We start from the raw sequence: 12,527 nt of genomic DNA on the forward strand, positions 1-12,527 counted from the left end.
GGCCACACTGAAAGAAGAAGAGTTGTCTTGGGCCACACATTAAATACACAAACACTAACAAAAACTGATGAGCAAAAAAAATTTTTTAAGTAAATTTACAATTTTGTGTTGGGTCATATTCAAAGCCACCCTGGGCCATGTACTGGCCTGGCCACAGGTTGGACACCCCTGCCAGAGGAAAATTCTGCATGGGACAGGGTACCAGCTGCAAGTGATCAGCAGCTCAGCTGTGTGTGCAGTTGCTTTGTTTGCAAGAGGACCCAGCAAAAGCAATAGGGAGAAATCATGGATGTTGACTAGGTTAACGGGGTGAAGAGAAGAGAGAAAGACGTACGGGGTGGATGGAGCAGCTTGAAGAAACTGAGGTAAAAAAATCACATGCTGTATGGGAGGGTAGGGTGGGGGCAGTGGTAATACAAGCAGTTTGATGAAGGCTAGAGCATAAATTGTGAGGCTGCAAAAGAAGGGAGAGCTTCCTTGAGAACAGACTTTGAAGAGCCTGGAACCCTGAGTCAGGATATGGGCGGACTTTGATTTTGACTAGGTCGGCCTGGCAACAGCAAGGAGGATGCAGCTAAAGAGATCAAGGAAGAGAGAAGGAGGGCAGTTAAGAGATGCTGCAAGGATAAACCCAAGCATAAAATGATGAGGGTTTGAACTCGGGTGGCTGGGAGTGAAGACGGAGAAGGGGTAAAGTGAGCAGCCCTCCATGACAGATTGGGACGCAGGATATGGGGGGCGGAGGCTGAAAGAAGGCACCGGTGTTTCTAGATTGGGCATCTGGGTTGCTGGGGATTCCTGTAACTAAGCCGGGGGATGCAGGAAGAACTGCAGCGCACATGCAGGGAAATGATTTCAGGGATGCTGGGATGGGGGTGCCTGTGGTGGCTCCCAAAAGAAGGTGTCCTTCAGGAGATTTGCGTACTGGATTTGAAGTCTAGGAGAGACTTGGAATGAGACACGGATTTGAGAGTCGATAGCACATAGGTGGCTTCTCCAAATAGGACGGTGACTGGGGATGAACTTAGCCATGCACCAGCAGAAGGGCAGAAGAAGAGCACCTTGAGGGGCCTGAGAAGTGATCAGTCAGAAGGGGACGGGGTTGGGGATCCCGGCCTGTTTTGGTCTCCTCACCGGGGGTGGGAGTGAGCGGTGGAGGAGAACTAAGCGATCATCCTAATCCTCCATTGGCGAATTGCTCTAAAGCTTTCCAGCAACTCAAAGCAAAAAGATTTCGAGGAGTCTTCGATGGTTCGGAAACCACTAGTCCTAGCCCAGTAGCTGCAAACCTGGGATCTGAGCCCTGCTCCGCCAAATGCTGCTGTGTGGCTTGGGTAAGGTGCTGCCCCTCTCAGGCCTGGGTTCTCTCATCATTTAAATGAGAGGATTGGAGGCAGTTTCAAAGGTCGCTCAGGGAAATGGGCAGTTCCTAAGGCTGGGAAAGCTAGAAGCAGAGTGCACACGCATGCGCAACCTCTGGAAATGGCTGTTTTGTCCTGCTGACGACACGTCCTTGCTGATGCTGAGTTTGGCTCAGGGATGAGGGAGAGCGGAAGCTTCCCTCTTATAGCTCCCTCCTGCCTGCCGACCTGACCCCGGGAAAGCTCCAACCTCTTTCCACCTCCGAAATCTGGTCTTTTCGATCATGTTATAAAGCGGAATGGTACAGTGTGCCACCCCTTGGGATGAGATTTTTTTCATTCAGCATAACTCCCTTGAGATCTGTGTAAACTGTGCATGTTGAGAGGATATTCCCACTCCCTTCTCCTTAAACAGACGGGCATGGTTTGGTACGTAAGGCCTTCCAAAGGGCGAGTCCAGCTGGTGCAGGAAAGGACGTTCTGGTGAGGCTGCTCGGCAGCGGGAGCCGCAGCTTTGTCTAGGGGCCCTTGACCTTGTTGTCTGCTCGGAGTCTGACCTGAGTGACCTTCAGCTACTTCTCCACTTCTCTGAGGTTTAATTCCCTCTTGTTATGTAGCAAATATAACAATGCTTCCTTTACAAATAATGATGTTGAGAAGAAGTGCAATTAAATAAGAGAATATATATGACAGTCTGGAAAATGTTTCCTTCCTTCCTTTTCTCTTTTTTTCCCTCCCTCCATCTCTTTTTTATTTCCTTCTCTTTTCTTCCTTTTCCTTCCTTCCTTTTCCCTTACATTCCTGCTGCGTGCCACCTGGCCAGTGCTTTGTGGTGAGTGCGGGTCGTTGCTATGCTGACTACAGCTTGCCTGCCTGTGCTCACCTGCGTCCCCAGAAATCCTCCTCCTTGTCCTCCTTGACCCGTCATTTTGCTGGATGACGTCATTGTGAGGGTTTTTAAATAATGAAGTCTGTTCCTTCTATTTGAGCTCATTACGCTAAGCAGTTTGGCGAGCTTTCACGAGTGATGAGCCACCTTTCTGTGTTTTCTTGAAAGGATGGTGGTCTGTGGTGGTTAATCAGCATGGGTGTGGGGGCCTGACGTCTCCGAGGCCCGGTTTGATTTGGGTGTGGGCCTCAGCGAATTGCAGAGCAGTGGAGAAGCAAGTCCATAGTTCAATGCAGAGTGTGGGCTGAGCCCAGAGCGATAGGCTGAGAGTATAATAGGCCGATGGACGCAGTCATTCTCCAGGTAGAACCCACCCTGCACCAGGGTTGGCCTGTATAGAGACCCCTAGAAAGGCAACGGAATTTCTCCTCTAGAAATTCAAATGAAACCGGAGTTCCCTTAGAGCTGACAGCCTGTTTTCTTTCTCCCTCGTCTGACAAGTGTTCGCCCAGTTAATTTGGACCAAACCCTCCCCTTCCATCCTCACTAGCAGCTGGGGGCCAGACGGATGACTCCGGGGCCCTGAAAGCGGCAGCCTCAGCGTCTTCTATAGTATCCTGATCGCTGTCAGACAACCAGTGACCCGACCCGCTGCTAGTGACCCTGACCCTCTGCCCTTCCCCCACAGATGTCAACCTGAGAAGGCTGGTTGGACAGGGGAACATCCAGAGCAACCCCAGCCTTGTAGGATACTTCCTAAAAGGAAGTAGCTTTTGTTACAAGTCCATTCATTTTATATTAGAATATTTTTTTTAAAAAGGCTCTTTGGAATTGTAGTGACTGTAGAAGCGGAGAGCCACTGGAGATACAACCTCAAACAGCTGCTGCTCTTTGCTAACATACTTCCAGGTTTGTTCCCAGAGTTACCTGTCGCAGGGGTCACTGTTGTTCTAACAGGTCTCCCCTTCAGGTTCTCTCAGTGGAAGGCATGAGAGTCCTAGTGCTTAGAGCTGGCGGTTGGCCCAGAGAAGTGCCCGGGCCTCTGCCCAATTCTGCCAGGTGTCGGAGGCGCCAGGCCAGAGCTCATCTCACTCAGCTGCTTCTGGGGACCAAAGCGATGGGCGCCGGTCCCAGCAAACTCACCTGTGCCGATGCGTCTCTTCCTCTTCTTTCTCCAGCAAGGACTGAAAATAGTTCACCATGCGGAGAAGACACTGTCCAGCTTCTGTAAGTGGCAGAAGAGCATCAATCCCAAGAGTGACCTGAACCCCGCCCACCACGATGTGGCCGTCCTTCTCACCAGGTACCCCTGAGCCCAGGGGGAAGGCAGGACCTGTGAGCCGGGGTGGGGGGGCTGGCAGCTGGGAGGGAGGTCAGGTATCCACACTCACGAAATTCTCCTACTCTTTGCTGCTCTTGGTCGGTTTCAAGGTAGCTTCTACGATCTAAACAACTCCTGACGCCCGTGCCAGTGAGGGGGCAGTTAGCAAACTTGCTAAACGTGCCCGAAGTCTCCGTGTTAATGCACTGAGCCTGCTGGCCGAGCGCTGGCCTCCTTCCTAGCCCAGTGACGATGTCGTCTCTAAAACTGGCTTCTCTGTGCGGCCTTATAAACAATTGGGCAGCTTGTTTGCAGATCCCCATTGAAGACTCTGGTTACTTTTCAGCATGGGAATTCCAACCCTTTATTTTTAATTTTAACAATGGTCCTCTAGTTTAGAAAAATGCAGCTATTTCTACAGAAATAAGTCTTTCTTGTAACTGATCTCTGGCTGATGCTGAGGCCGGAAGGCGGGAGAGGCCCTCCCCTAAATAGGCAGAGTGGTTTGCTCGCGCCCTCTCCCTTTCGCCCTAGTGAGGATTCTATTTTGCTTTGACTATTGATAGGCCCTGCAGTTCTAACAAAAACCATCAGTCCCTCCAGGACTCATAGCTGTCAAAAGCTAGAGAACTTTCCTGAAACCAAGGCTCTTGGAAGGCTATACTTGCTCATTGATTCAATTATTTGTTGAGCACCTACTGTATACCAGATACTATTTTAATCTAGACAAATGGAAGTCCTTCATTAATGGAGGGGTGTAAATGCTCATGAAGGCACTCCTGTGAAGATGCAGAGACACCCAGAAATCCAGGGATGTGTGATAAAAGAAGCAGCTTTGCCTGACCCTTCATGCCCTGGCAGGCCCCGTGTGTGTGTGTGTGTGTGTGTGTGTGTGTGTGTGTGTGCATGCAAGAGAGAGAGAGAGAGAGAGAGAGAGAAAGTGGGGCACAAGGGAAGTCCCTGCAGAGGAGGGGGTGTCCCTGAACACGCTGGCCTGTCATCAGTCCCTTTGACAGGATAACCCCAGTGCAAAGAACACCTAAAAGGATGACAGCCAGCCCCCACCCTATCCAAACACCTGCCTTACCCCAATCAGAAACTCCAACCATCAGAATCGCTGTTTCGAGTGAAAATATCAAAACTTTGGCAAATGCAAACATGTTCCAAAAGAAGTCTATGGTACAAATCTGTCACACGAGGCCCATTGGGACCTATGGCACCTTGGGCTGCTCAACACTCCCCGGGGAAATAGGTTAGCGAGGGTGTGGAGTGTGAACTCGGGGGTCCTGGGGAGCCAGCACCGGGGGCCTGGGCCAGAAAGCCAGGCGAGGACTTCAGTGTGGGCAGGACCCATCTGTAGGGAAGAGCCCTGGGTTCCAGGACCAGCACTGGCCCCCTGGAAGCTCTGTCTTGCTTCTGTCACCTGCCCAAAATCTCTTTGCCATAACAGGTAAAGCTGGGACTTACTTAAAACCACGTAGTTTGACTGTCATAGCCATATTCTTAACCATTACCCAATAATAATATGAAGGATCTGCTCTCCTTTTTTTGTTATTATGGTAACTTTTCTTTCTTAGAACAGAGGTGTTATTTCAAGCTGTGAGGAACCTCACCAGCTCCTAGACAGTGGAGAGGATTTCAGGGTCTAAAGCAGGGTTCCTCAACTGCAGCCCCCATGGCATGTAGGGCTGGGTAGTCCTTTGTTGTAAGGGGGCGTCCTGTGCCAGCAGTATGTTTAACAGCATCTCTGGCCCCTGTCCATGAGATGCCATAACCTTCCTCCACGATGTCACAACCAGCTATCTCCAGACATTACCCAGTGCCCCCCAGGATGGGGTAGGGACCAAAATCACCCCCTCATGAGAACCTCTGGTCTGAAGACGTAGCATGAGGAAGGGAGAGAGGTGTAAGGCTGAGCTTGCCTGTGGGGGGCTGTTCTGAGACCCACTTTCACAGAGTTACCTGTAGAGTTAGGTTCAGTAGAAGGTGGCTCTGGCCTGAACACACCCTCTGTAATAATAGGGCTGGTGGCTACATGCCAAGGCATGTTTTTTTAAAGTACATTTTACTGATTATGCTATTCCAAATGTCCCATTCTTTTTTCTCCCTTTTCTCCCCTTCTACCCAGTACCCCCATTCCCTCCAGCATTCCTCCCTCTTAGTTTATGTCCATGGGTCGTATATGTAAGTTCTTTGGCTTCTCCATTTCCTACAATATTCTTAACCTCCCCTGTCTTTTTTATACCTACCAACTATGCTTCTTATTCCCTGTACCTGTTCCCCCATTCTCCCCCTCCCCCTCTCCGCTGATAGCCCTCCATGTGATCTCCATTTGTGTGATTCCATTCCTGTTCTAGTTGTTTGCTTAGTTTGTTTTTGTTTTTGTTTTTGTTTTTTTTTAGGTTCAGGTGTTGATAGTTGTGAGTTTCTTGTCATTTTATTGTTGATAGTTTTGATCTTCTTTTTCTTAGATAAGTCCCTTTAACATTTCATAAAATAAGGGCTTGGTGATGATAAACTAAAGGCATATTTTCTCTTATGATACCCCCCCGTGCCTGGGGGAGGTAGGGCTAATGTCCTTTTGGCAGCTTAAGCACCTTATCTACAAAAACCATATTCCTGCCATCATTTTCTTACCCCTTTTACCCTCTTTAGGGCTTTATTTCATAGATCCAACTTCCTGCACTATCGGAATGAGAAGGTGGGCAGGCTAGCAAGGAGTGCCCCTCATCTTTTCCCAGCAGCTCCATGCTGACCTAGTAAAAATAGGAATAGTAAAAAATAGTAAAAACAAAAATAGTAAAAAATGCCTCTTGCGGTAAGAGTGGAAAAGTGTTAGGTCAGCCCGACTGCAGACCCAGAAATTATTTAGAGCGATTGGGCCATCTGATCCTGTGCAGCCCTGTAGCAGGGAACCACCCAGCAGCTGCTGCTGTTAGTGGGCGTGGGGCCCGAGCCTGTGGTGTGCGTACCGCAGGGCAGCTGCTGTCTCCATCCCGTTGTCCCAGCTGCGGCCTCCTGGAGAGCCGAGAATGCACCGAGGTTTCCAGAGGCTGGATGTCTTCCACCGTCCAGCAGACACACAAGCAGACCGTGGACTGCCAGAAACGGTGCCGCCCAAAGCCTGTGGGCCGGAGATCTGGAACCAACTAAGGCTCAGACTTGGTTGGCATCGGTGCTCGTCACTCTTGGCAAAGAGTTTTTACTGAACGGAAGGAAACCAGTGACCAACGAATGACTCAAAACACGTGTCAGTGACTGAGTGGCCCCTGCTAGGATATGGGAGTGCATTTTTATGTGTGAAAACTGTAACTAGTATTTTGAGAGATCCTGGAGTCTTTCCTTTCTTCTTCCAGGGTGGGGAAATAAGGAGGTCCCGTGAAAAGGGAAAGGATGTTTCTCTCTCTCCCTCTCCCTCTCTTTCTCTATCTCTGTATGTGCTCATCTGCATGTTCATCCCTCCCATAGGCGATCTTGTTAGGGTGGTGGAGCTGGAGAGAAAATTGACTTGATCTCTGGATGGGTGTATGGGACCAATTGCCTTTTTCACTAGTGAGAGTTTGCATACAAGTTTTGAGCACAGACTTAAGAAAAAAAAACAAAAAAAATTATTTCACATTTGAAAACCCCAGTCACTACTTGCTGTCCATTCCCTGTGGAAAAGTTGAAATTAACTTCAATGTTCAAGGAAACCCTTCTGCTTCGGAGCAAATACTATAATTTGGCTTCCTGAGATCAAGCACAAAAGCAACTCAAAATAAAGCGTCTGCTGTAAATTCTCGCATCCATAAATTCTTGCATCCTTAGATGCAAGAGACATTTTTTACTATTTTTGTTTTTACTGTTTTTTACCATTCCTATTTTTACTAGGTCAGCATGGAGCTGCTGGGAAAAGGTGAGGGGCACTCCTTGCTAACCTGCCCACCTTCTCATTCCGATAGTACAGGAAGCTGGGTCCATGAAGTTCACCACGCGTTCAATGAGCAAGTGGCGAAATCAGAATAATCTTAATGAATTCACGATTGCTCCCTATGCTCATATGGACTTTTAAAAAATTATTTCACTCCTGCTTTTCAGACCACACTGAGTGTGGATTAATACTCAGATTTCCCCAGGCGGGTGTTGGGGCGTTGCTGTGACTCTCCACGTGGTCCTGTGCACCTCTGTCCTCTGCTTTCAGAAAAGACATCTGTGCGGGAGTCAACCGCCCCTGTGAGACCCTGGGTCTGTCTCACTTGTCGGGAATGTGCCAGCCTCACCGGAGCTGTAACATCAATGAAGACTCGGGCCTCCCTCTGGCTTTCACCATCGCCCATGAGCTTGGACACAGGTAAAGGGCCAAGGAAACCGAGACCACTCCGCCATGTTCATGCGTCAGTATCAGATAGCAGAAGGGATGGACAGCACCTTCCGTGGGGGTCCTCGGGTCGCGCTGTGGCTTCAAACATCCCCTGCTAACCTCTGCTTTTTCATCTGCCACGTATGAATAACCACAGCTTTAAAGACCCCAATGTCTTCTCTGCCTTGGTCTCTTGTGCCGTCTGCATCGCAGGCAGAGTCCCGAGGCCACGGCAGTCTCTGAATTAAAATGAGGTGCGCAGAAGCAAGGGCGGAAGCTTTAACTCAGCCAATTAACTCAGGGGTAACAATCCCTGGTTAGCTCTTGTGAAACAATGATATAGTAACGTCATTAAAAAAGTCACAAACTATAACATTTTGTGCCCTTCCTTTATGCCAGATGCTTTGCAGTGTGTCCTTGAATCACCCCAGTGACCTTACGAAGTAGATACTAGTGTTAGTCTCATTCTACTGTGTGTAAAGGAGAACATTAAATAAATCAGAAATTGAAAACTGCTGTGGATCTGGACCATCAAACAACAGTTAGAAGAAATCCAAGTTGTGTCACTTTGATTGGATAAATTCATTTGAAAGCAGGTTTCAGAATATTCGAGTGAAGAAAGAATGAGGATTCTGGATTCCCTGGGTATCAGAGGTTCCTCATGGAGGAAAGATCTTAGCTTATGTGTAGCTTGATTTGTCCGTGTGTTTACAAACCACGAACAAGAGAGCGCATCGTCCTGGTTACAAACTCGGGGTGGGGAGCCACGCGAGTGACTCAGCTCTGCCCACTGCCCACCCCATGGCTGCCAGCCTGGAGCTCCTCCTCCGTAGAGAAGGTCTGGAGAAGCGGTGGGCTGGGGAAGAACCCTGAAGGCTGGTTTATTCCAGGCCTGGCCTCTCCCGCTGGGCTCTCCCGCTCTTTTTCTCATGTCATACTGGAACCACAAGATGCCTTTACCTAAAGCACAAAACCAGGGTATGGGCCTGGGGCTTGAGAAAGGTGAGTGCTTATTCTGGCTTTTTCATCAGCCCGTATTACAGCCTTAGATAATTCGCTTCACCTCTTGGCATTTGTGTTCTTACCTGTGGAGGTTGAACCAGGTAGTTTCTTAGGGACTGTGATTTCTTTGATCCTTACGAAAAAGCCCGAGGAGATACATATGATAGATTCCAGTGCCCTTGTTGTTACACGCTGCTGGGTCAGCTTCAATTCCTCGTGACTCTGTGACTGGGCGACGTGCACAGTGTCCCGTCCTCACCGGCCCTGCCCAGCTCCTGCAGACTCATGCCCATCGCTGCATTTATGGAAATGATCCATGTCTTACTTGTTTTTTCTCTTTTCCTGCTGCCGTTTCCCCCCAGCAATACTGCCGCTTCCAAATATCCCTGCCTTCTCAGGACGTTCCCAAAGCTAGGGCAGCTTCAGTTTGGTTGTTTTTGCCTCCAGCCTGACGATGCTTCAGGCTTGATTTGCTCTGGGACCCATTTGTTCACCTTTCTGGTGGCCCAGGGTATGCGCCGAGCTCCCCTCCAATGCTGTATTTTTAGGGCATCTTTTTTTAAAGATTTTATTTATTTATTTTTAGAGAGGGAAGGGAGGGAGAAAGAGAGAGAGAAACATCAATGTGCGGTTGCTGGGGATTATGGCCTGCAACCCAGGCATGTACCCTGGCTGGGAATCAAACCTGGGACACTTTGGTTCGCAGCCCACGCTCAATCTACTGAGCTATGCCAGCCAGGGCTCCAGGGCATCTTTTTCCTACAAGCCCTCTTCACTGCTTCGCTTTCACACGTGTACATGATAGCCAGGAATTCAAGGCTGCGGCTGATCTTAACCTTGGTCTCTAATGACAAATCTTTGTTCGTGGTGACCTTTTCTAATTCTCACACAGCCACCTTTCCAAGTTGCCTTAGTTGTCAGAAGTTCAGAGACCAGGGCTATGTGACTGGCTTATAGTTAAATAACGACTGGGGACAGAATGCTAGGTCTCAAAAAGGCCAGGTCCTCGCTGTTGGCATGCTGATAATAAAACTTGACGAAATGAAAGTTATTCGCGTGTGCAGATATATAGGTGTCCTCAGTCCCGATATGTGGAGAGATGTGTCTCCAACAGGTCGGCTTGACGTGCCAGGCAGTGCCGGCACAACTGGATCGAACCGAGAAATGATCGCTCGTGACCTTTCCAGCAGTGGTGTACCCAAGCTAAGGAAAAGCTGAAAAGGCTTGGCTTCATAAAAGATATTCTCAGTTCCTCCCTCCTGCGTTCAAAGAATAGATCCTTCATGTCCTTACATTCAATCCGACCTTGTGAGGAGACTCGGAAACATGCTAGGCAGGTCCTGCAGAATCATGTGCTGTGGCTTAAGTGAGTACTTGCTTTTATTTTGAGAGGAAACTTAAGACACCTATTTGCAAGGGCCCTGGGTTACATCAGGCATCCACGGCCAGGTCTCCTATCACCCTGCTGGGCTCCGGAGCAAGTTACCGGAAACGAAGCGGCAGTCTGGGAGGAAATGTAGAGGGCTGCCTGGACCTGGCGTCCTTTCCTTCCAAGTAATGAAAATAGGATGTAGGCGAACACTTAGAAAGGACTGTCCACCCCGTATTCCACCCCCCACTTCCAGTCGGGGGTATAGTTCACTTACAGAGCTTTTCTCATTTGCATACACAAAATGGATCTTGTCTGGATGAGTCAGAAAAACTGATATTCTGACTTCCATGGTTCTTGTTGGTTCCACTGCACCCTAAAAGGAACAATAAAAGACCAGGAATAGGCCCATTTCACCAACTGATACCCTGAAACCCAGACAATGAACTAGATTGTTTCGTGTCTGCAGTTGGGCAAACCCACCTTAAAGGACTTTAAACCCATGGAGTGAAGCCTACCATGGAGGGGAATCCTACCGCTCAGGCTTGAGAGAGCTCCTCCCTCCACGCTGCTCCTTGGGAGCACCACACCTGCCAGGAGGTAGCTTCCAGGAGACCAGATTCCCATCTCTGTGGCCCCAGGTGCTGTCTGTCCCTGTCCCTCCTTTCTCATCAAGCCACTGTTCCCCTGTGACACAAGGGCCCCACCCATTTAGAGAAAGTAGACACTATCCCAAGGGACGTTTGCTTAGGAGCAGGGTCAGACGGGGGTTTAAAGGGGGGTGAAGCTGGAGGGGAAATGCCTTAGTGAGTGGAACTCTCCAGAGGGACCATGGTAAATAAGCTCTTGGGGAGCTGACACATGTTGAGTGTGGGTTTGAATGCGCCCAGTTGGCAGCATCCATCCATACGGCTTGTTGTGCTGGGATGTTCAATGCTCAAAAAAACATTATTTGTGTGTGTTTTAGAGCCACGTTTGCAGGGTAGGGTTTTTGCTGATTGCAAAGCAGGTGAACTCACGGAATAGCTGGTGAGCTGGGAAGGTCTGGGGTTGCAGCACCCCGGGAAGGCCTGCTCAGGCAAAGGCTTCCCCTGAATCCCATTCTCTGTGGGCGGTAAGAGCTCCTTCACAGGGTAACTCTGACTCCTCTGTGCTTTCGCATTTGTGTGCTGATAGAGTGCCGTCTGAGTCTGTGTGTGTCATCACAGCAGAATGCGTTTTTAAACACATGAGAAAAGTCAAATCCCTCAGAGACCATTCTCTGCAAGAGTTGCTACTGTTCATGTCAGAGGGTTGGATTTCGCTGGCAGAATCAAAGGCCGTAATGTGCTCCATTCAGATCTGGAAACTGGAGCCACAGCTCTGGGCTGTCAGTGGCCAGGAAGCAGGGCCCTGTGAAGGGAGTCTTGTGGGGTCCCAGAAGGCATCTTGGGGGGCTCCTCTGAGGACTGGGCCTATGAACGGACCCTTCTGAGGTGGTTTCTTTCCCAGGCACCCCGCTGCCGTGGTGGGCGGGTAAGCTCCCAGGGCCTCCCAAGGCTGCCGCACCCGGGCGGCCCCGGCAGCGGGTGGCCAGGGAGCGGGCCGAGCGAGACCCGGGAGAGGACCCTGGAACAGCAGGGCAGAGACCTGCAGAGGAGCTCGTTTCGCCCCCAAGCAGCTGGGTGACTCCTGACAAGTCTCCAACGCTAAGCCTCTCCATTGAGAAGAGGAAAACAAGCTAGACAATGATACAAACAGCAGTGACAATTTTCTTCCACTTGTGAAGAAGCCCTTATTCTATGTCAGACACCTGGCTGAGTGGTCCTCAATGTTTATTCCACGCTACCCTGTGACGAGCACCCTATTTCCTGGCAGAGGGAACGGAGGAGGGTTTGGTAACACGGGTCACTGAGTGGCAGAGCCGGGATTCCAGTCCAGACCGTCTGTCTGCGGAAGGCCTGCTCTTACCCATGGGACTAGGAGGCCCCTGGAATGTCTGTGAATGGGGGGGGGGCGGGGTGCTTGTAGCAGTGTGAGAGAGAAACACAGCCCCTCAAAGCTCGCGGCCTTTGACCAGTGTCCCATAGGCTTTCCCTTGCAAGCTCTCCCTGACATTATGCTGAAAAGGGAGAAGGCAGCTTTTGCTCCTTGGTGCGGTGGTTACTGCAGCAGAAAAAAGACAACAGCCTGAGGCAGCCTTTGCCCTCCTGACTCTAGGCTTAGAGAAAGCCACCGGGAGCTCTTTGCTTTCTACCGAACAGAAG

The 12,527-nt window shown here is 49.9% G+C and overlaps 1 protein-coding gene across 4 annotated transcripts in view; it reads left to right on the plus strand.

Annotated features, from left to right (window-relative positions):
* ADAMTS12 (ADAM metallopeptidase with thrombospondin type 1 motif 12) overlaps positions 1-12,527 on the plus strand; it is a 260,203-nt gene that overhangs the window by 117,487 nt on the left and 130,189 nt on the right. For all 4 annotated transcript variants that reach the window (XM_028517194.2, XM_036020227.1, XM_036020229.1 and 1 more), the window contains exons 6-7: positions 3,429-3,553; positions 7,752-7,901. In XM_028517194.2, the coding sequence (XP_028372995.1) occupies positions 3,429-3,553; positions 7,752-7,901 (275 nt within the window). The remainder of the gene's footprint in view (positions 1-3,428; positions 3,554-7,751; positions 7,902-12,527) is intronic.

The sequence above is a fragment of the Phyllostomus discolor genome, chromosome 3 (assembly GCF_004126475.2).
Source record: "Phyllostomus discolor isolate MPI-MPIP mPhyDis1 chromosome 3, mPhyDis1.pri.v3, whole genome shotgun sequence".
NCBI classification, from domain to species: domain Eukaryota; kingdom Metazoa; phylum Chordata; class Mammalia; order Chiroptera; family Phyllostomidae; genus Phyllostomus; species Phyllostomus discolor.